Genomic DNA, 22061 nt, shown 5'->3' on the forward strand with positions numbered 1-22061 from the left:
TCAATCTTCATATTAATGCTACAGTGAATAAAGGCAAAGGTGTTTTTGCATTTGTTAAACGGTGGTCAAAAGAATTTAACGACCCTTACATAACTAAAGCACTTTTTACAACATTAGTTAGGCCAATATTAGAATACGGCTCGATAATTTGGAATCCGCGTTATCAAGTCCATGCAGACAGTCTCGAATCAATACAAAAACAATTTTTACTATTTTCCTTAAGAAATTTCCAATGGGACTCTTTAACTAATCTTCCACCTTATACTAATCGATTAAAGCTTATCAATCTTCCAACTCTTGCTAGTCGAAGGGAAATGCTTGGTGTAATATTTATGACAAAACTTTTAAATGGATCAATTTCGAGCCCATTCCTTCTGAATGAAGTGAACTTTTGCGTTCCCTCTCGGACATCGAGACACTTCAAACCTCTTCTGCTGAAACAATGTAGAACGAATTTCGAACAAAATGAACCTTTTCGGCGTTTATGCCAAGATTATAACGCTCACTCAAACACATTTGATATCTCGGACTCCCTTTTTTCTATAAAAAAGATTGTTCTCACCTCTCTAAATTAATGTATAATACGTTTGCTTCTGTTCTCTTTAAGTATTACGCTTGGCTGATGAAATTTCTTCTGTAGCTGAGCAGTCTCAGATCGTGACGCTTGACAAACCGCTGCCCATCAAAGACTCGGCAAAATAAAAAAAAAAAAAAAAAAAAAGTTATTATATATATATATAAATCGATCGCGTGAACAGGATTAGCCTGGTTTCATTGGGCCACTTGAGGGCAGCGCGCTGCCATAACGTCCATTAAAAAAAAAAAAAAAAAAAAAAAAAAGAAGTTAAATCAAGACTTTTATTTTTTAAGGCCAAAATAAAAGTCTCGCTTGATAACAAAGAAATGGCTTATCCGAAATAAATTTTTTTTTTTTTAAATCGGATACGCCGTTTCTTTGTTTTCAAGTGGGACTTTTATTTCGGCCTTAAAAAATAAATGTCTTGATTTAACTTTTATTTCGGGACTTTTATTTTTAAAAGTCCGAGTGTAACTAGTTCTATCGGACTCAAAAAATAAAAATACAGATTTTACTTTTATATGTGGACTTTTATGGAAAAAGTTCAAAAAATAAAAAGGATGCATGATATTGCCATAGGGATACCTGGAAACTCAACATTTTTACCTAGGACAATTTTTTGACCAGGACTTTTTCGACTCCGAAAAAAAAAAATATTATTTTCCGTCCCTGCAAAATACCCACTTGTTATTTTTTTCTACTTTTATATTAAGACCCTTTCATGTTTGTCCCCTCATTTCAAAACGAATTTTTGACCCACGGAAAAGTCTTTTTTGGTAACTTCCCGTTGAGCTAGACACTTGATACTTAGAACATAGTTCAGATCTGGGGGACATTAAAATGCAAGTGAAAAAAAAATACGCTAGGTGGCGCACGGATCGAAATATACAGAAAATTAATTTTAAAATGGAAATTTTGCGATCGACTTTTAACTAACTTCTCGGTGATCCAGAGACTTGAAACTTACTACATAGTTTGCCAGTCGATGGCATTACAATTTGTGGAAAACAAAATGCCGCCATGTGGCAGACGAATCGAGATAAACGAAAATCCCTGAAAAAACGCAGAGAATCTTGCGACCGATTTTTAAGTAACTTCCCGGTGAGCTAGAGACTTGAAACTTGGGCCGTGAATCAGAACCCGGTGGCAATGCAATATTTTATCAAACAAATTACGCTAGGTGGCGCATGGATCGAGATATTAGGAAAATTAATTTTAAGTTGGGAATCTTTCAATCAATTTTTAACTAACTTCTCGGTTACCTAAAGACTTGTAACTTAGCACATAGTTCGAGACCCGGTGAGAATACAATTTATAGAAAAAAAAAGTTCCGCTAGGTGGCGTGCTAATTGAGATAACTACAAATCCCTGAAAAACGAGGGGAACCTTGCGATCGATTTTTGAGTACCTTGCCGGTGAGCTAGAGACTTGAAACCTTGGCTGTGGGTCAGAACCCGGTGACAATGCAACATTTGATAAAAAAAATCGCTAGGTGGCACGCGGATCGAGATAGTAAGAAAACAAATTTTAATTTGATCAAAAATTTTGACCTACGTAACGCACAAGTCGAACTATTTAGAAGATTAGGCCATTACCTTCATGGCTAGCCTCCTGAGTGTTGCAGGCGTTGTAGAATTCCACCTCGTTGAAGGCCCAACTCAATGCACGTCCTTGCATACTTTTAGGCGTACGCGACTTTCACCACGATTCCTTTAGACTTTCAGGCGTATGCGAATTTCATAACGATTTTCAGCTGTGCATATTAAGTAGCTGACAAACGAGGTGGAATTCTCTGGATATGATGCGAGGAGGAATTCTGTTGTTTTCGCCAGTGTTGTCAGCGAAAATTCGACTAATTTTCTTAAATCTTGGGAATTAAGTATGATGATTGTCTTCAAGTTAATTCCGATCAAGACAGTTATTTTCGAACTTTCGTTCGTCTATCAGCCGCTTAACCCACTATTCTTTATCATGAAGCTTCTTATACTTTGATTTTCTTTGGTGAATTTTTGGGAGCAATGAACTAACAAGTGGTGAATCACGGGTTCTGCTGAATGAACTATTAGTGGTGGTGATGCACCAAAGCCAAGAGGTAATTCTCTAAACAAATTATGTTGTCACTAGACTTTAAAATTTTCTAAAATCTGCCGGCACAAAATTGTTATGCTTATTGAGTTAAGCCAGAACTCCATGGATAGCCTCGTGGGCGTTGCAGGCGTTCTACACAGCTAAAAGTCGTGGTGAAAGTCGTATACGCCTGAAAGTTTGAAAGGACGCGCATGGAGTTGGGCATTAAAGGCCTTTAGGGCCCAAGTCCTTTCAAGCGTTCGCAACTTTCACCACACGGAGGGAAATCTATGGTTCGATCACCCACAACTATTGATACTACATTAAATAAAAATTGTTAATCCTGTCCCATCAATAAATATGGATACGCTATCACTGTACGAATGATGAATCAATGAACTGGTATCCAAATAATTAACTAAAATAAATTCGGCATTCTTAAAAAAAAAATTTAATTTGACATTTGGCTTCAGCATGATTCGAACCCTGTTCGTCTGGGCTATGAGCCCAGTGCTCTACCATTAGGCTACGGCATGTTATGAAATTTCCAGAGAAATATTCAAATATATGAAATAAAAAAAAATTTTAAATCCAAAAATTAGAATATAATTATTCATATATATTCTAAGAATAAGTCCAGCAATCTACGAATGGATTCATGCATTCTAAGAATGTGTTCAAACATTCTAAGAACAAATATTTATATTCTAAGAAATATTCTTAAAAGAAATTACTAATCAAAGTTGCAATTGCCTTTTTGTAGGCAGTACTAAAAAATTGAAAATAAAAAGATGATAAAAATGTTTTAAGGACTACCTTTATATAAATGGATCAAAAAATAGAAGACAATTTTTCCTTTAATACAGATATATGTAGTCTTGTTGAATTTTGACTAAAAAACTTTAACAATAGCTCTTGTAAAAGGATTTTGGGATTTAAAACTATAAAGGTGGAACGCAATCATTCAATTTAAGGCAAACCATATACTTGGGATTAACTAATTGATTATTTAAAATTGAAACACGCCCTCCACCTTTAAAATTTTAAATCCCAAAATTATTTTACAAGAGCTATTGTTAAAGTTTTTAGTCAAAATTCAACAAGACTATGTCTGTATTAAAGGAAAAATTGCCTTCTATTTTTTGGTACATTTATATAAAGGTGGTCTTTAAAATTATATTATCATCTTTTTTTATATTTTCATTTGATTTTACTTTATACAACACGTAGTCGTAATTCCCTGTTGATTTTTCGAGCTAATAATATTTATCTACTAATTAACTTAATCCACACATACATACCTATATCTATATTTATTTATGTATATATGTTACATATAACCGTTTCTTAAGAACCCACCACCCTCACATACATTTCCGGAGCATTTTTTATTAATTTTGTCAAGCTTCCTTTTCCTCTCCTTCGAAGCATCGCAAGATTGCACATAAATTTATATGTAGACTTTTGCGAGGGGAGGGGCATATATTTTTGCAATCTCCTTGCTAACTGGCAGTAACAATTTTAAACGTAACTAGGTCATTGCAGCCAAAAGGGCTTTGTACGCTCTCTCTCTGACTGGCATGTACTCTCGCATGAATTGTTACTCACCAGCACTTTTCACATTCAACTCTTGCATTTCTCTATACCAGCGGTCGGCAAACATTTAAATGTAAGGGTAATAGTGAGAGCTAGAGCATGAGCATCTCAACAGGAAGTTAAAGTTAAAATGGACGTGCATTTACTAAAGATGGTTTTATCAAACTTTTTGGAAAATTTGATTTTTGATTCAGAAATATATTGAAACATTTCCAAGTCCCTTATGCCGATATTTTGTCATGTAAATGCACATGAAACTTGGATTGCCAATGCGCCTTGACACGGCAAATAGTGCAAAGCTTTCATATCTCCTAAACTAATATGGGTGCTGCAATCAGAGAAGTGCAAAATGTTTAAAAAATATGTGGCTGCTTTAAATTAAAAATATAAAGATTCATTCATCTTAGTTTTTATACTCAGCTGAGCAGAGCTCACAGAGTTCATTCAGCCATGTCCGTCCGTCCGTCCGTAAACACTATAACTTGAGTAAATTTTGAGGTATCTTAATGAAATTTGGTATGTAAGTTCCTGGGCACTCATGTCAGATCGCTATTTAAATTGAACGAAATCGGACTATAACCACGCACACTTTTTCGGTATCGAAAATTTCGAAAAACCGAAAAGTGCGATAATTCATTACCAAAGATGGTTAAAGCGACGAAACTTGGTAGGTGAGTTGATCTTATCACGCAAAGTAGTGAATTAGTAAGATTTTGGACAATGGGCGTGGCATCGCCCACTTTAAAAAGAAGGTAATTTAAAAGTTTTGCAAGCTGTAATTTGGCAGTCGTTGAAGGTATTATGATGAAATTTGGCAGGAACGTTACTCCTATTGCTATATGTGTTATAAATAAAAGTTAGCAAAATCGGATGACGAACACGCCCACTTTAAAAAAACAATTTTAAAAGTAAAATTTTAGCAAAAAATTGAATATCTTTGCGGTATATAAGTAAATTATGTCAACATTCAACTCCAGTAATGATATGGTGCAACAAAATACATAAATAAAAGAAAATTTAAAAATGGTCGTGGCTCCGCCCTTTTTCACTTAATTTGTCTAAAATACTTTTAATGCCATAACTCGAACAAAACTTTACCAATCCTTCTGAAATTTGATAAGGGCATATCTTCTATGACGATAACTTTTTCTGTGAAAATGGGCGAAATCGGTTGAAGGCACGACCAGTTTTTATGCACAGTCGACCGCCTGTCATTCCGCTCGAACGTTAACACGATAACTTGAGCAAAAATCGATATATCTTTACTAAACTTAGTTCACGTACTTATCTGAACTCACTTTATCTTTGTATTAAAAATGGTCGAAATCGATATCGAAAATTTCTAAAAATGAAAAAATGCCATAATTCTATACCAAATACGAAAAAAGGGATGAAACATGGTGATTGGATTGTTTTTTTGCCGCATAACGCATATAACTTTAGAAAAAACTGTGTAAAATAGGTGTGACACCTACCATATTAAGTAGAAAAAAATGAAAAAGTTTTGCAGAGCGAAATCAAAAGCCCTTGGAATCATGGCGGGAATATTGTCCGTGGTATTATATATATAAATAAAATAGCGGTACCCGACAGATGATGTTCTGGGCCACCCTGGTCCACATTTTTGTCGATATCTCGAAAACGCCTTCACATATACAACTAAGGGCCACTCCCTTTTAAAACCCTCATTAATACCTTTCATTTGATACCCATGTCATACAAACACATTCCAAGGTTACCCTAGGTTCATTTTCCTACATGGTGATTTTCCCTTTCACATTTCACAAAATATGAAGGAAAATCGTCCCAAAAAAAGTCTCCCTTGGTCTACGATTTGGCCGATATTTCCCAAACGTATGTGATATGGAATTAAAAACCACTTATAAACCATCTACGAAACCCTACGAAACCAACGCAGCTAAGCTCTCAGCTGAGTATGTAATGTTCGGTTACTCCCGAACTAGCCTTCCTTACTTGTTTCTTTTTTTTATTATTTTGCCAAGTTACTGTTAACATTCTATTGTATTTTTGGCAGAGCAGAAGTTCAAGTTTTTTTTTGGCTCAGAAAAAAAATGGAGTTCAAATGAATCTGCTGCAACTTTTTTTAAAATAATTAAAACAGCTATTATATTGATTACCTGTAACAAATGCAAGAAGGTTAAAATCCACCCTAAACATGTTTAGACCAAGAGTTAATTACGCAAAGGCCGTCTTAACAAATGCTTTTTCCCATCATAATATTTCTCACAGGGAATCTGAACATTTGTGCGACAGCCGTTCGCAGTGTTTATTCGTTACTGTCTCGCTACCAACTGAACGATGGAGAGTAAGAATATGTGTGATGCAAGTCTGGCTGAATCGAGCTTTGGCGTGCCTACCACTGCTCTATACTATGTTGTACATATAAACTCTGTTCCCAATCCTTTTGTGAGTTTAGCACAAGAGGTAAGGGGCCAATGTCTGTAAAAGAGTAGATGGAGGTTTCTGCCCAATGTATCTAACGCCCGCTTTCGTACGAGTGAATGTGTAAGTCGTCTGCTACCGCTATGCTTGTACACCAGTAGCCAGACAATTTGGCGCATTGACACTTGTTTATTATGGCCCACACCGTGCCCTGCTTCCAGATTTGTTATTCTTCATGCAGCTTAGCTGTATGCTGCCGTTCTACTTAAATACACATACACATTTTTACTGTGGCCCTGGATTTAACTCAACTAGGTGTAAATAGCCTGAATGCCAACTAGTTATCCACGGGTATCTTCACAAAATTTTGCGCCATCTACTGTGTAAATTCTTAGATCCACGGATGAGGGTCAGCAATACATATTGAGATGCCAGCAGCAGTCCTTTGCATCCAGAAAGAGATGGGAAGGATTCTGGATCGGGAGAAAAACCTCCGTGGTGCTGCGAGTCCTACAGACTAATTTACAACACAAGTAACTATCGTCATGCGAGCTTTCAGCTGCATAAACGATTTCTGGAATCGGCTTTCGACATTATGGAAAGTCAACACATACACTGGTGTATGCTATCTTTTTTCAGCACTGAAGACCTGGCGATGGAGGGAAACGGGCGGGGAAAAGAACAGTGCCTTAGCCAGGAATTCTTCTGCATGACTCACAACAACAATTAGAGTTCGATGGCTGGTGGATCAAGAGGGCTGAAAAGCACGGTGCGCCATTGGCTTGGCCGCCAATGGGCACCACTGTGTGTGTGGAGTGGACGATATAAAGGATATAGGTGAGCTCCTCTTTTGTGATTTACTCTACAATAGTAATGTGCTTGATATCACGTTGAGTTGTGAGCATAATATTTATAATTTTGACAGGATGGTAATTGACAACGGACTGGTACAAATTCTAGAAATATTTAAAAGCAATACCTTACTCTTCAAAGAATGTTACCACCGTAGAGAAGCTGCTCGAATCCAATAACCTTCAAAGAAATACGCTGACAACTGCGTATAGCTGAGCTTGCAGTTAAAGAAGATCCACCGGAAAAATAAAGCTGCTATGGGGTAAGGAGTTGAAGGCAAAGAAAGAAAATTTTAAGCTCGCGTAAATAGCTTGATGCGAGGCGAAGATGGGGCTAGTATAGAAATCTGCAGGGGAACTTCTGTGCGGACCAAGACAGCGAAGCACGGAGGTCGGAGAAAGTCATAATTAGGGGAGATATAGACCCGGGACTGATAAAGAACTATAACGGGAAATAGTCACGTAGTAATAAAGAGTCCTTTAAGAAGCTTCTCAATACACATCTTTAAGTGTACAAAGGTTGGTAACATATATCATAAAGTGAATAAGTTATAAAGCCTTATGCCAAGTATGAATCGCCGGGTCCAATTCGGATATGCATTGCTATGTGTCAGATGGCAGGTGGAACGGCTGTAGATTGTTTGAAGGTTGCTTAAAAGTAAATAATGATCCGATTCTTGGAGAACGGCTCTAGTGGTCCTCACATTGCAAGTTCGAAGAACCAGTCTCTTGCACCCTAACGCCATCAGGCCCATTAGTCAGTGAATAACCCAACTAAGTTCAGTTTTATAATAGCTACATTCTAGCTCATCACCCATCTCGTTTTGAATCACCAAATTTATGGTCCACTCCTCACACCGACCAATCATTACGAAGAACGCGAGAATGCGACTGGCAATCGAAAAATGGATACCCTGTGACCGGTACTATTTGAATTCAGCTATGCCTTACAAGATTTTAGATAACAAAATCACGCTCGTTGAGTCTGAGGGCATGCTGATATGCCATATCCTTTTCGGTGGCACATTGCATATCAAGTTCTAAGCCTCTGATCTAATCTCTTCTAAACCATTACTAATCATGTTAGGATCGGTCGAATAACCGCCGTATAGATTCATTCTATGGCATCAGCCCCCCCCCCCCCCCCCCCCTTCCCCACTTTATCAAAGTAACAGATATCCTCTACACACCTCTTGCTTAATGTGAAACCATTAACAAGGAAATAAACGGCTCCTAATTCATGGGCGCCCATCCTTGGGACAGTTCTCTTTATATTTTCTGGAAAGTATCTTGAAGTCAACCAGCACACAAAAGTGTTCCAAAAGCCTAATAGAGAGCAGAGTGTCGGCATGATAACAAAAGCTTTATCCTGCTAAAGTGGTTCTATCGGCTAGAGCCTTTCGCACAAAGGAGTTATTTGGCTTAGTCAGATAATTGCTAAGCTTACACTGATTTACTTGGTAAGGTTAAGTTCACAAGGAGAGTTTAGTATCGCTTAAAAACAAAAAAGTACCTAGGAAGATATATGTACATGGAATCAGGGAGTCCACCTTAATGTTGAATGTAATGAATGTAAGAATTACCCTTATGGACATTGGAGGCTGAATTATCGGGAATGAGACAACCAATTATTTAGTGAAACTGTTTCTAGCTTTCCAAACTAATTGACTTTAATATTATAAACTTGTATTTCTTCAGAATTCTTCCGTGTTACACTGCCGGGTAAAAATTGGTATATGTGTGTGTATGGAGCGTTCAAACTGTACATACATACGTATTTATTGTTCGTGCACAAAATCATATACGTAAGCTCACTAGGACTATAGGTCGAATTTTTGAAACCGACTTTCATAAGTTTCAGGGCCGTTTTCGCATGTAATTTTTTAAATTTGTTTGGCTTAGAACAGATATACTTTAAAATTTACTGGACAAAACGGCTCTTAATCTCGATTTCATTTTGTTTTGTGTTTATTTTTCTAAAAGGAAAAGCTTCAACTGCATAGCTATTGGCTTCCCTTCTTTCTCGGGACAACTTGGAAGCCTTTATTTTTTCAGCAGCTGTGTGGAGTAAGCAAAAACTATACTCCCATTGTGCGATTATGTATACCGTTTGCTAGAAGATTGTTCTAACAGATCAGTTGTGCGAACGGATTGAATAATTCATCAGCTGTCTGCCGGGTGCGAATATTTCCAATGGAAAATTTACCTGCTATACCGATTGATATTGTTTCTCTGCACAAATGCATATCCGTCGATAGAAAAGGGCCGAGTCAATGCTTAGATGTATGTCTGCAGTTGATGTGGTTGTTGTAGCGACAAAGACACTCCCCGAAGGTTTTGGGGAGTGTTATCGATGTTGATGGCTCTTTGCGGATATAGATCTGGTACATTCCGGTAACAAGCACCATTAAGGTAAAAGCCCGACCATCGCCATGAGGAACTTGGGGTCGCCAAGAGTAGGTGAGGTTGACAACTGGGTTGGATAATCTATAAATTGCTCTGGTAGTCCCTTGAATCATATGGGTATTTTAGTCGCCTATTACGACAGTTATATCTGCCGCGGGTATAATATAAGACCGCTAACCCGCTGCAGTTGATCACGATGTGGGGTGGACAGATCTTTCATTTATTCAGCAAGCTGATTATTACTAACCAAATTTCCGCTTGCATCAACAACTCCTAGGCCCCCGTGCATCTCACTTTCTCTTCACATTGCCACAGGGCTTTTTACGCATTTCGCTAATGAGTTGCTCACTGTGTCTAGAGTGCACGAACCTTTACACTGGGGTTGGTAATAAGTATGTACAACATAACATTACACTCCATTTACTTACTTACTCCTTATCTTGCACTCATTTGTATACGCAAAAATCACTCCTCAACGTCATTGTAACAGTTTTCTTCCTGCAACGCATATTTTATTTTATCCCAATGTAGTACAATATGTACTAGACTGGGTCGATTTATTAATATCGCGCCATCGATTTTTCGAAAGGTTTTGGGCTCAGGGAAAAAAGTTCCACTACGCATACCCAAAAAAATAATTTTCGAGCCTGCGAAATTTCATTTTTTTTTACTTTTTTTCGACTTTGATTTTTAAGGTTTTTTCCATGACCTACTAAAAATGTTCATTTGATTGTAAAATTTTCATGTATACCCTGTCCGACCCAAAAATATTTTTGTTTTTCAAAAAACTGTTATCGCCAACGTTTTTAGCGGACATTTTTGGGTCGGACAGGGTATACATATGAAAATTTTTTTAGTAGGGCATGAAAAAAACTTAAAAATCAAAGTCGAAAAAAAGTAAAAAAAAAACTGAAATTTCGCAGGCTCAAAAATTATTTTTTTGGGTATGCGTAGTGGCACAAATCCTATCGAAAAATCGATGGCGCGATATCGGTTAACTTTCGTCCATACAAATCGACCCACCCTAATATGTACTAATTTCGCAGTAGGCCGGTTGGTATTGCCATGCCTAGTCCCAGCAGTATAACCAACTAGTTCTAAACAACTTGGCAACCATACTAGAAAAGAAACTAGTTACCAAGTATCTCTTCGTCATAAGAAACTGTTATATTTTACGTGAAGCAAATATTTGGAGTTCGATCAAAAACAACCCAGTCCCATACCGCTTCATATAAGCTAAAGAAATACTTTACATAGTAATTCCAAATTAAGTAACGTCCAAATTAACTCAGGCTGCCACCAGACCATTCATAAAGAACTACGGCTTCGGACTGCCTACCTGTTGGACTATTTCCATTTCAGCCCCAAAAGTATGTTCAATAACTGCTATTAATATTGCGTAGTTCATTGTTTCGCTGCAGCGGATTCTGATAAAAGTATTAATAGTCGATTTGTGGTTTTATTATGCTAGGCCATGCGCCAAAAATATGTCACATATTTTTTATACGCGGTTGCATGTGGAAATATCATTGTTACTTTGATTTGATTTGATTTTTGGTTTTTTTTGTGTATTTTGGTATTTATTTGTTTGCAAACATAAAATCGGATTTTCGTGTTCTATTTTCGAATTTTGCTGACAAGATGTTGGAAAAGTAGAGAAGAGTGCAATGCGGAAATTAACTTCCATAGTCGTACAAGAAACTGTTTAATGGAACATTTCTAGTTGCATTCTGTATAATTGAATTGAAAGTGTAAAATTGTATTTTCGGTAGATAAAGTTTTTTCCACAAACTAATTGAAACAGTTTGCACTGGTTTTACAATTTTGAGAAACACAAAGAATTCGCGTTTTTGGCGCAAAATTATTACAACTTAGGATGAACGTGTAGAGTCAAATAGTTTCTTACGCTAGTCATAAAATATTTCAATTTAAATTTATAATTTGTAACTTTTTGCCTAACGGTTTGCGAAAAAATGGAAGAAAAATTGAGTTCTTATCCGGTGGAAATATTATGTTATGGCACTGTGGTTATACGAACCTAATTGAAAAATGTGAATTTGGCAGCCGCCGTGGTGTGGTGGTAGCGTGCTCCGCCTACCACGCCGAAGATTCTGGGTTCAATTCCCTAGAAAAGCAACATCGAAAATTTAGAAAAACAAGTTTTTTTCAATTAGAAGCAGTGATTTGGCAAGCACTTCAAGTTTCGTATTTGTGCCATGAAAAGCTTCTCAGTGAAAACTCATCTGCCTTGCGGATGCCGTTCGGAGTCGGCGTAAAACATGTAGGCCCCATCACGCCAATTTGTAAGGAAAATTTAAAGGAGCACGACGCAAATTTGAAGAGATCTCGGCCTAAATTTTTACTTCAAAAATTAAAGGTAATAGTAATTATACCTTATGAATGGGGTCCCTTATTTTTGAGATTGCTAGAAGGTTACAATTAACTAAAAAGGTGTTTTACGAAATTTTCATTAGCGGTTAGCTTGGTTTAACTAACCTCACATGGACTGAATATGTGCATAGTGTTACCAGGAGTTTGGTTGATTAAACTGAACGCTACCGCCAAGAACCAGGACATGTATGTAAATATGCAACGATCTATACGTACGTATGAGTAAAAAAATATCTTGCATATTTCGAGGAGCAATCAGTTAAAGCCGCGCGGACGTGCCCAGGCCGCCCGACTCTAACATCTACCGCTTAATATATCGCAATTTCATTCGACTTCACGTTAAATTAAAAATTTTCGTCAAAATGTATTATCTTCAATTTCGGAAATCGACCACCACATTTGTTTTAAAAGTGGTAACACTGAACTTCGCCGATTTAGCTTCGAGGAGATTTAGGCCGAGGTTCTCTTCCAATTTGGGTGGTGCTTCTTTTTAATTTTTCCTAAAACCTACATACATCTTTTATGCAGATTCCGAATATTTTTTGATGTTGTTTTGCCCGGGGCTTGAATCCAGGACCTTCGGTGTGGTAGGCGGAGCATGTTATCACCACAACGTGGCCGCCGCCAACGGTACCAATTTATGTGAAAAACGTGGTAAACAGCCGACACCCAGGGTCGCGCATAATAGATAGAGAAATTGAGCTCAGTGGGTAACTCTGGCGTACTCTGCATAAGTGCTTGCCGAGGTTTGATTGATTATTCATCTTAAGATGTGGCTATAGGCGGGCGTCTGTCTTGGATCAAGCGTATTGTTTTTCAAATATGTTGCTATTTATCAATATCGTAGCCGTGTTACACACTGGACTTGGGACCCGCCATGTAAAAATCACTTTCAAAGAAAACAAGAGCAACTGCTGAGAGCTCTCTTTTCTGATTAAGACCATAACAAACGCTTCAAAGATCGTGATTTGATAGTATGTATGCATAACTGGTTGATGTTCTCGTGAAATGTGATGGAAAAGGCGAGGCAGGAGGAAAATCAAACCTTATGTCATTTACCAGAATGGCCAAGAGCAGGAAAGCGTAAGATGAAGCCAGAAAAGAGTTGCAGTATGATGTTATATCTGAATTTAAGTTCTCTGCATTGTCACAAAAACGTTATCAGCTTCGTAAATATTGGGTAAGACATCTACGAGTAATTTGAAACCCAACCGAGAAGGAAGTTTAGTGGTTATTAATAGGGACCTCATGCAGATTTGCAATGAATAAAGGCCAAAACTTTCGCCTACCAGGCTATGTTGCGCAATTACATTGAAAATGAATGGGTCAGAAAGTATTCCTATCGGCGGTAGAGAAAGCTCAGCTATGCGTCACCAGTCTGGTCGCCTGGTCGCCTGGTCTTAAAAATACACACTGTAAAAGGCTACGGACCTGTCAAAATGCTGCAATCAGAACTGCCATCGAATGTCTCCTTTTGACCGCCGAACACCATCTACATAGTGAGGCCAAAAAGCTCAATATTAAAGAGCACAACGAAATGCTGAACAAGTAGTTCTTGCTTAATTGTCACATACCACGACATCCTAGCAAACAACTGCTTGATTTAGCACCGCTTCCACGGGGATTAAGGGAACATCTCTTAAAGCACTATGACGAGATCCGGAACCTACCAACACAACCGTTTGATCCAGGCAAGCATAAGAAGGCCCTTAGCCAAATCCACACAGAATCGGCAAACGCCTTTGCCAGGACGCGCCCGGTGTACCCCGTTATTAATATGCAATATCCCACCAAGGGCGACATGAGCTGTGTTACCGGAGCGTACCGGATGTGTATCCGGCAAAGAACCATCACATCGATAACAGTCCCCAAAGCCTTCGGGGAGTAACCTTATCGCTAGAACTAAAACAACACGAATCACCCTGGCCAAACTTCGTGCCCATTGAATGGGACGAAGCACCGTTAATACAACAACAACAACAAACCCAGTAATTTGCGAAAAACGGCAGGAGGAAGCCAAATTTTGTTTGGTGCTCCGAATGGCCATAGTAATGACGAACGATTACTGTCGTAACGGCTAAGCGCCAATAAATGATGACAATGATATATAATTATGCAATACATGCAAGCCAGATTAGGTGATGTATACTTTTCAGATTTTTAGACTGCCAAAATCGAGCTACACCAAACCAATACTCCATAGAAGGGTATCAGCTTCACGACCAATTCAACCCATGGTGAAAGCCTTCAGAAACTTTTTAAATGACGCTTACTTTACTTTGGGTGCCACTACAATCAATTTACGAGACAGATTCCTCTACAATATTCTCAAAGAAACTTGGCCCATATTCAAAAGTGTACACTCAGAAAAAAAATCGTTCTAAAACGAACGAAACAAGTTCAAAATTAAGAACATTCGTTGACAAAAGTCTGTTAAGTACGTTTTTTCTTAACTCGTGACCGATGGGCTTGTTTTGAGAACAGTTTTTCCAAGCACACCGTTCGTATTTTATGACCAGTTTGGTATTGATGTGTGAAACTTCTGTGCTCATTTCAAGCACTACTTGGGCTTGATTTAAGGTTTTACGTTCTCACACTTCGAGAACGATTTGGGGTCCATTTAACATTTTTCGGTCTCAATTCAAGAACGGTTCGTGCTTGATCCCATTTATTTTTTATTAGTAATAATTTTTTTGTCATAAATAAAAAATATTTATAACAAAAAATTTTTTTATTAATATTCAAAAATTTAAGAAAAAATGCATATATACATTTTTTCATTCATTTCTCTTATTGAGAAGTTATTCTTATTTGAAGACGTAATCTACATATATACTTAAAACATTTCATAACAAGTTTGAGAATTACATCTGCATATGTGAATGGAACTGAAGAAAAAATAAGAGGTAAAAAGAGAGAACATAAAAAAATTGTTTTAAACCAATTCAGAGTTGGACGGTGATCGAACTCGCGCCACACGATATCAGTCACAACATCATAGCCGCTGTGCCACTACAACTGCTTGGCAGCTCGTGCCAAATGTTGTATTTAACTTTGTAGTGCATACGAATTGTACCGTTTCATTTTTCTTGTACTTAATTTAAGAACATTCGTTCTCATTAATAGACCATTTGTTCATAATTTAAGACCAGCCGTTCTCTTTTAAAGAAAATGGTGTCAGTTCAAGAACAAGGTTGTTGCTTTAAGAACAGGTCTTTCGTTTTTCAAGAACAAAAAAGTAAGAACATGAAGAGCTTGAATTGAGTCCGGTGGTGCTGGATTTCAGAACGGTGTTTTTCTCTGAGTGTAGCGTCCTCCAGAAAAGTTTCAATTGAATTAAATATATCATCGTGTCTTCGGAAATAAAGAACTTTTCCTTTGCAAAACCGAAACGTTAGTTTGAATAAATCGGTTGCATTCCTTGATTGTTAATGTATTGACTAGAAACGAATAACGTAGATAAATTTCTAAAACAGAATAGCTGAAGTGGAGTCCTCGCAGCTATTTGTTTTTTTTTTTTTTTTTGTAAAAGTTCAAAGGGTTTGTGGATTCGCCCCTAGCCAAAGTTCTGAATACGGTACTGTCATGTCGATAATCATCATAAGCAAATACATAATTAAAAAAGCAATTAAATACAAATTAATAAATACATGTCTACACTCAGAGGAAAACACCGTTCTAAAATCCAGCACCACCGGACTCAATTCAAGCTCTTCATGTTCTTACTTTTTTGTTCTTGAAAAACGAAAGACCTGTTCTTAAAGCAACAACCTTGTTCTTGAACTGACACCATTTTCTTTAAAAGAGAACGGCTGGTCTTAAATTATGAACAAATGGTCTATTAATGAGAACGAATGTTCTTAAATTAAGTACAAGAAAAATGAAACGGTACAATTCGTATGCACTACAAAGTTAAATACAACATTTGGCACGAGCTGCCAAGCAGTTGTAGTGGCACAGCGGCTATGATGTTGTGACTGATATCGTGTGGCGCGAGTTCGATCACCGTCCAACTCTGAATTGGTTTAAAACAATTTTTTTATGTTCTCTCTTTTTACCTCTTATTTTTTCTTCAGTTCCATTCACATATGCAGATGTAATTCTCAAACTTGTTATGAAATGTTTTAAGTATATATGTAGATTACGTCTTCAAATAAGAATAACTTCTCAATAAGAGAAATGAATGAAAAAATGTATATATGCATTTTTTCTTAAATTTTTGAATATTAATAAAAAATTTTTTGTTATAAATATTTTTTATTTATGACAAAAAAATTATTACTAATAAAAAATAAATGGGATCAAGCACGAACCGTTTTTGAATTGAGACCGAAAAATGTTAAATGGACCCCAAATCGTTCTCGAAGTGTGAGAACGTAAAACCTTAAATCAAGCCCAAGTAGTGCTTGAAATGAGCACAGAAGTTTCACACATCAATACCAAACTGGTCATAAAATACGAACGGTGTGCTTGGAAAAACTGTTCTCAAAACAAGCCCATCGGTCACGAGTTAAGAAAAAACGTACTTAACAGACTTTTGTCAACGAATGTTCTTAATTTTGAACTTGTTTCGTTCGTTTTAGAACGATTTTTTTTCTGAGTGTATACACTTATCAGTGAACGGTCTTTTATCTGATCAGCTCCCTAAAGTTAGATAGCTTTGGTTTAATTACAATTAATACATTTAACAAAAGTATGATTTAATTAAATATTAAGTGATAAAGTTTATCGTAAATGACGACACGGAAGGGCTTGTTGACTGATCAATAACTAGTTCGAAAAATCGAATTTTTACATTTATTGTAGTCTTTTTAAAGTTTACTCCTCTGCGCTGCTAAACGCAAGGAGCAAAAACACAAGGAAAACTAGACGTCTCCTATACAATTCCCACGGCGTCCGGTGCCATGCACCGGAGCGACTCTGGATTTTTTTCCGACCAAGCGCTATCATTCCAGTGTAACTCCATTTAATTTGTTGCGTCCCTCCCACAAACTGTCATCCTCGAAAGAGCTCCTTGCAGTTGTACTGCTCCATACTCTCCTGCTGCGGTTAGTTATTTAACCTGGCCACTGTCCCAGGCTGTGGTTCTGCTGTATATGCCGGAAAAGGATCTACACCCAGACGGTCATAGCCTTGTCAGTGTGTAACGTGTAAATGCTGGTTGCAAAGTTCGGGTTGTTCTGGGGTAGAACCCAAAGTTCGTCATCCCCCAAATTTCTAAAAAAAACTTTTGTTGCTTCCTGATATTCGAGTTCAATGACGCTCCGCGGTTCACGCTCAAGCTACCTCCACTATCTTCTAACAGCAACATTGCTTAGCAGACCACATCAACTGTCCGCTTTTGGTCGCGCCAAACGGCGCCTCCAACAAACGCGGCGGCTGCAACCCATCACTACAATCTTCGCGTAAGGGGATATTTCATCGGCAGCGTCTGTCCACCACGAGGTGCGGCTGCGAGCGGGCGTCTGTCTTGGATCAACCGTCTCGCTATATAAACGTAAAAATAATATTTTCATCCCCGCTGAGCGGGTTGTGCGCTGGGCTTGGGACCCGCCATGTCAAACCACACTCTAATGAAAAACTCAACAAAGCCTCGGAATCCAACTAACTAACCACAGATATTTGAATGACAAGAAACTAAGTGTGGCCCGGGGAACGGCAGTTTTATTAGCCGGAAACATACTACCAATGCCTTTTGTTTCAAAGATATGTCAACGCTAGTTTGGTGGTTAAGTTCAGAGTATTTCTCGATAGTTTGGGACTTTTATTTCGAGATTATTTCAAACATTTTTGAAACTATGTCGAAAACGCACAATTTCGTTAATCCCGAAACCTTTCTAGAAATAGTCCTGACCCATGAACGAAAATAATGGCAAGATAAGCCGGGCACGTCACTGCGTTAGTCATGTATGTAACATTACAACAACAGTGTCTTATAAGAGAACATACTTGCAGCCTCATATAAAATAAATAAATATAAGGCAGGAAATGCCTCCGAAGAGATTAAGGCCGAGGTACTGCAACCTCATATACTCATCTTGTAATCAAAGATGCCTTCAACGTAGCAAATGGGAAGAAATTAGTAATTTAGTTAAAATTTTAAATCAGTTTGACCAATTAACTGCTGTACTATGTAGAGATAAAAATTTGACACTGCTGATAGTCCGTCCTTTGGTTCGTCGTATTATTAAAACTCACATGGCAACATCCCCAGAAGGCTGTGCAAATCTGTTTAAATTTAAAGGATTTGCGTGTAACTCTCTCTTCGATAGATTTTATATGGATTGCGTTACATTTCGGCTCCCTTAAATACCCTCGATATAAGAATCTACTTATGAAGTCTTTCTTACACTAGAACAGGTCAGAAGGCAACTTCAACCAACCAATGTCGGCCATTATACTCATCCCTTAACATGGTTGAAAAACCAACATACGATTTTTCATGAGTCATACAGATTGATGACGGAGTATTTATGTATAACGCTACATCAGCAGAATCTGAGCATTCTTTCTCCATAGGATTATCGAGCGGCGGCAACGTCAGCCCTGCGTCTAAGAGAGCTGTCGTGTTGGAACAACAAGACCACAGGACACTCAAGTATACTAAGCAAATACAGTTTTTCCCCCCTTGCACGGATCGGTGTGCGACCACAACAGTTGCGAAAACAAACTTTAAGATAAATATCCCCAGCAGGGATGACTGGACGGAGTCGGATAGGTGCCTTGCTATTGACAGCAGGATTTCCATATACACGGACGGCTCCAAGCTAAACGGTAGAGTTGGAGGTGGAGTATACACAAGGGACCTTGACCTCCAGCTCTCCTTCAGACTATCCGACCACCGCAGTGTATTCCAGGCAGAAGTTGCAGCCATAATGGAAGCCGCAGCTAGGATAGGGACACACATCGTCGGCAAAGAAATTTTTATTTTCAGCGACAGCCAAGCTGCCATAAAATCTCTTGGCTCCTACTCGTTCAATTCTGAACTACCACTAAACTGTCGCTGATCTCTTCAAGAGATGGCTCAACAGAACCGTGCATACCTCACATGGGTCCCTGGATGAATTCGCTAGGCAGGGTATAAGCAGGCAGGTTCTTCCTGAAATAAATAATAAATACAATGTTATAATTTTTTCTATCTAACTACACTCGCTTACTATCTCGTTTATGTTGGGATTTGAAAATAAACAAAGACATTTCTTGCCAACATTTCTTTTTTGTGTCGACAAATATTTGAGAATATGTAAGTATTTTAAATATATTTTTTATTTTGCTTCTTTGTAGATTATTGGCCTAACTATAGTGACCGCCTCTGTATGGATGCTTACAGATCCCACATTTATGCTGTCGATGACCCAATCCTATAATCATTATTCCATTGCACTTTATATCTTCTTTAGCATTGGTTGGCTCATCATTTTGGGTGCTTTCTTCGGTTGTTGTGGCGTTGTGAGAGAATCACAATGTTTGCTTGTATCGGTAAGTAAAACAAGTAAGGAAGGTTAAGTTCGGGTGTAACCGAACATTACATACTCAGTTGAGAGCTATGGTGACAACATAAGGGAAAATAACCATGTAGGAAAATGAACCGGGGGAAACCCTGGAATGTGTTTGTATGACATGTGTATCAAATGAAAGGCATTAAAGAGTATTTTATGAGGGAGTGGGCCATAGTTCTATAGGTGGACGCCATTTAGGGATATAGCCATAAAGGTGGACCAGGGGTGACTCTAGAATGCGTTTGTCGATATGGGTATCAAAAGAAAGGTGTTAATGAGTATTTTAAAAGGGAGTAATCCTTAGTTCCATGGGTGGACGCCGTTTCGAGATATCGCCATAAAGGTGGACCAGGGGTGACCCTAGAATTTGTATGTACAATATGGGTATCAAAAGAAAGGTGTTAATGAGTATTTTAAAAGGGAGTAATCCTTAGTTCCATAGGTGGACGCCGTTTCGGGATATCGCCACAAAGGTGGACCAGGGGTGACCCTAGAATTTGTTTGTACAATATGGGCATCAAACGAAAGGTGTTAATGAGTATTTTAAAAGGGAGTGGGCCTTAGTTCTATAGGTGGACGCCGTTTCGAAATATCGCCATAAAGGTGGACCAGGGGTGACTCTAGAATGTGTTTGTAAGATATGGGTATCAAATTAAAGGTATTAATGACGGTTTTAAAAGGTGGTGGTGGTTGTTGAATAGGTGGTCGCATTTTCGAGATATCGCCATAAAGGTGGACCAGGGGGACCCTAGAATTTGTTTGTACAATATCGGTATCAAAAGAAAGGTGTTAATGAGTATTTTAAAAGGGAGTAATCCTTAGTTCCATAGGTGGACGCTGTTTCGAGATATCGCCATAAAGGTGGAGCGGGGGTGACTCTAGAATTCGTTTGAACAATATGGGTATCAAACGAAAGGAGTTAATGAGTATTTTAAAAGGGAATGGGCCTTAGTTCTATAGGTGGACGCCTTTTCGGGGTATCGCAATAAAGGTGGACCAGGGGTGACTCTAGACTTTTTTTGTACGATATGGGTATCAAACGAAAGGTGTTAATGAGTATTTTAAAAGGGAGTGGGCCTTAGTTCTATAGGTGGACGCCGTTTCGAAATATCGCCATAAAGGTGGACCAGGGGTGACTCTAGAATGTGTTTGTACGATATGGGTATCAAATTAAAGGTATTAATGAGGGTTTTAAAAGGGAGTGGTGGTTGTTGAATAGGTGGTCGCATTTTCGAGATATCGCCATAAAGGTGGACCAGGGGTGACCCTAGAATTTGTTTGTACAATATGGGTATCAAAAGAAAGGTGTTAATGAGTATTTTAAAAGGGAGTAATCCCTAGTTCCATAGGTGGACGCCGTTTCGAGATATCGCCATAAAGGTGGAGCAGGGGTGACTCTAGAATTCGTTGGTGCAATATGGGTATCAAACGAAAGGAGTTAATGAGTATTTTAAAAGGGAGTGGGCCTTAGTTCTATACGCGGACGCCTTTTCGAGATATCGCCATAAAGGTGGACCAGGGGTGACTCTAGAATGAGTTTGTACGATATGGGTATCAAATTAAAGGTATTAATGAGAGTTTTAAAAGGGAGTGGTGGTAGTTGTATATGTGAAGGCGTTTTCCAGATATCGACCAAAATGTGAACCAGGGTGACCCAGAACATCATCTGTTGGATACCGCTAATTTATTTATATATGTAATACCTGCCAAGATTTTAAGGGTTTTTTATTTCGCCCTGCACAACTTTTTCATTTTCTTCTACTTAATATGGTAGGTGTCACAACCATTTTATAAAGTTTTTTCTAAAGTTATATTTCGCGTCAATAAAACAATCCAATTACCTTACCATGTTTCATCCCTTTTTTCGTATTTGGTATAGAATTATGGCATTTTTTTCATTTTTCGTAATTTTCGATATCGAAAAAGTGGGCGTAGTCATAGTCGGATTTCGTTCATTTTTCATACCAAGATAAAGTGAGTTCAAGTAAGCATTTAAGTTCATTAAAGATATGTCGATTTTTGCTCAAGTTATCGTGTTAACGGCCATGCGGAAGGACAGACGGACGACTGTGTATAAAAACTGGGCGTGGCGTCAACCGATTTCGCCCATTTTCACAGAAAACATTTAACGTCATAAAAGCTATACCCCTACCAAATTTAAAAGGATTGGTTAATTTTTGTTCGACTTATGGCGTTAAAAGTATCCTAGACCAATTAAATGAAAAAGGGCGGAGCCACGCCCATTTTGAAATTTTCTTTTATTTTTGTATT

General features: G+C 38.0%; 1 protein-coding gene across 1 annotated transcript in view; it reads left to right on the plus strand.

The window, feature by feature from the left end:
* Positions 1–22061, plus strand: part of Tsp96F (Tetraspanin 96F) — an 85144-nt gene that overhangs the window by 35774 nt on the left and 27309 nt on the right. Inside the window, exon 2 of the mRNA XM_067759332.1 lies at positions 19576–19770. Coding sequence (XP_067615433.1) covers positions 19576–19770 — 195 coding nt within the window. The remainder of the gene's footprint in view (positions 1–19575; positions 19771–22061) is intronic.

Source organism: Eurosta solidaginis, chromosome 1 (assembly GCF_040869045.1).
Source record: "Eurosta solidaginis isolate ZX-2024a chromosome 1, ASM4086904v1, whole genome shotgun sequence".
NCBI lineage: Eukaryota > Metazoa > Arthropoda > Insecta > Diptera > Tephritidae > Eurosta > Eurosta solidaginis.